General features: G+C 47.8%; 1 protein-coding gene across 1 annotated transcript in view; it reads left to right on the top strand.

Moving 5' to 3' along the window:
• Positions 1 to 1,806, top strand: part of LOC101849328 (pantetheinase-like) — a gene marked incomplete in the record, with an annotated part of 6,410 nt that extends 4,604 nt beyond the window's left edge. The window contains 1 exon segment of the mRNA XM_035973013.1: positions 27 to 1,806. Within this exon segment, the coding sequence (XP_035828906.1) occupies positions 27 to 1,421 (1,395 nt within the window).

The raw sequence follows: 1,806 nt of genomic DNA, 5'->3' as shown, positions 1-1,806 counted from the left end.
CCCCCCACACACACACACACCCACACAGGTACCAGTACAACACTGCTGTGGCGTTCGGTCCAGAGGGACACCTCGTGGCGCGCTACCACAAAGTCAACCTTTTCTTCGAGGACCAGTTCAACGCAGCTGACCCCGAGCCCATCTACTTTGACACCACCTTCGGGAGGTTCGGCCTCTTCATCTGCTTCGACATCATCTTCCAAGAGCCAGCCATCACCCTGTACGAGAAATATAACATCACAAACGTTGCCTATCCCACTGCCTGGATGGACGCTATGCCCCTTCTCAGCGCGATTGGGTTCCATTCCTCTTTTGCGCGAGGTCTTGGTGTAAATGTCCTAGCTGCTAATCTCCACCTGCCTTTCAGTAAGTTTCATGGAAGTGGTATATACTCGCCAAAAGGTGAGGCAGCTTTCTATTACAACAAAAAGTTGTTTTCGCCTCCCAAACTGATGGTGGCTGATCTGAGAGTTCTTGATAGGGCAAAACCAGACCCACACTACAACATTGGGTCTCTGCACATATTGAACGGCCGGAGAAATAGCTTTAAAAGTTCGCCTGACTGGCTCGTAGAAGAGAACCGGATAGAGACAAAGCTAAGGAAACCTCTGAAGTATTTTAGGAAGGAAAGCAGGGTTGATAACGAATTGGACTCTCTAATCACTGACGATGCCGTTTTCTATTCCGAGTTATTTCACGACAACTTCACGTTCAAAGCTCTAGATAAAGATGCAGGGTTTGTGAAAGTATGCGAGAATGACGCTTGTTGTGAGCTCCATTATTCCATCAACACGAATGTCTCGAAGCGAGGGGAGTTGTTCGCGTTTGGAGTGTTTGACGGTCTCCACACGTACCAGGGCAAGTACTACATCCAGGTCTGTACGCTGGTCAAGTGCGCAGACAGCAAGGGTCCGTCATTGTGTGGGTCGTCGACCTTTGTCTCAAACACAGTGTTCTCTCAGATCCAGATCCGTGGACACTTTGGGAGCAAGTACGTGTACCCTCAAGTCGTTCTCGCGTCGCCGGACAAGAACCTGAGGCTGGCGAGTCAGGAAGAGTGGGCGTATCACAGAGGGAACAGTCTTCTGACTACGAGTCCGGATCTTCGAGATCCTGTACTGTTCGCGGCGTTGATAAGCAGAGATTACAGCCGAGACTCGAACGCTAGTCAGAGTGGGACGGGTGCGTCTCAAGATCAAAATATTCTTGGAAAAAAGAAGGAGGAGGGGGAGGAAGAGGATAGAAAGAAGAAGGAGGAGACATATCAGCTGGAGATACAAGAGCTTGAGAAAGAAAACAGAGAGTTGGATTTCTCAAGTTTTGCTGCCGAACAAAACCCCAAGGAAAAAGAGTACGGTTCGGGAAAGACAGATTTAACCACAGACCACCACAGTGATGGGTTGAGTCCGGGCTACAGTTAAGGCATATCGGAGCTGGCCTTGCATTTGTGGGAACCGTCACACTTCTCATAGCTCTGCTGAGACTTCTTTAGCAGGCGACAAATCTATTTGTCGTGGCAACTTTTCCACATAATGACAAATCTAACTGTCGTGGCGTGTTCTTTAGCAGACGAAATAGCTAATGTGGCGGTTTTCTTTTTGTTGTGCTGTTCCTATCAAGAATCATGAAAATCAGAAAAATCGTAAGCCTTGGGCATAGCATTAAACTGCATTTTGATTATGCTGAAAGGTGAATCTTTTAAGAACTGGGTTGAAAAAGAGCAATTTTGTATGCGGGCAGAGAGAGAATAGAAAGAGAGAGAGAGAGAGAGAGAGAGAGAGAGAGAGAGAGAGAAAGAGAGAGAGA

This window comes from Aplysia californica, unplaced genomic scaffold (genome assembly GCF_000002075.1).
Source record: "Aplysia californica isolate F4 #8 unplaced genomic scaffold, AplCal3.0 scaffold00952, whole genome shotgun sequence".
Lineage (NCBI taxonomy): Eukaryota > Metazoa > Mollusca > Gastropoda > Aplysiida > Aplysiidae > Aplysia > Aplysia californica.
This window is presented reverse-complemented; position numbering and strand designations above follow the sequence as displayed.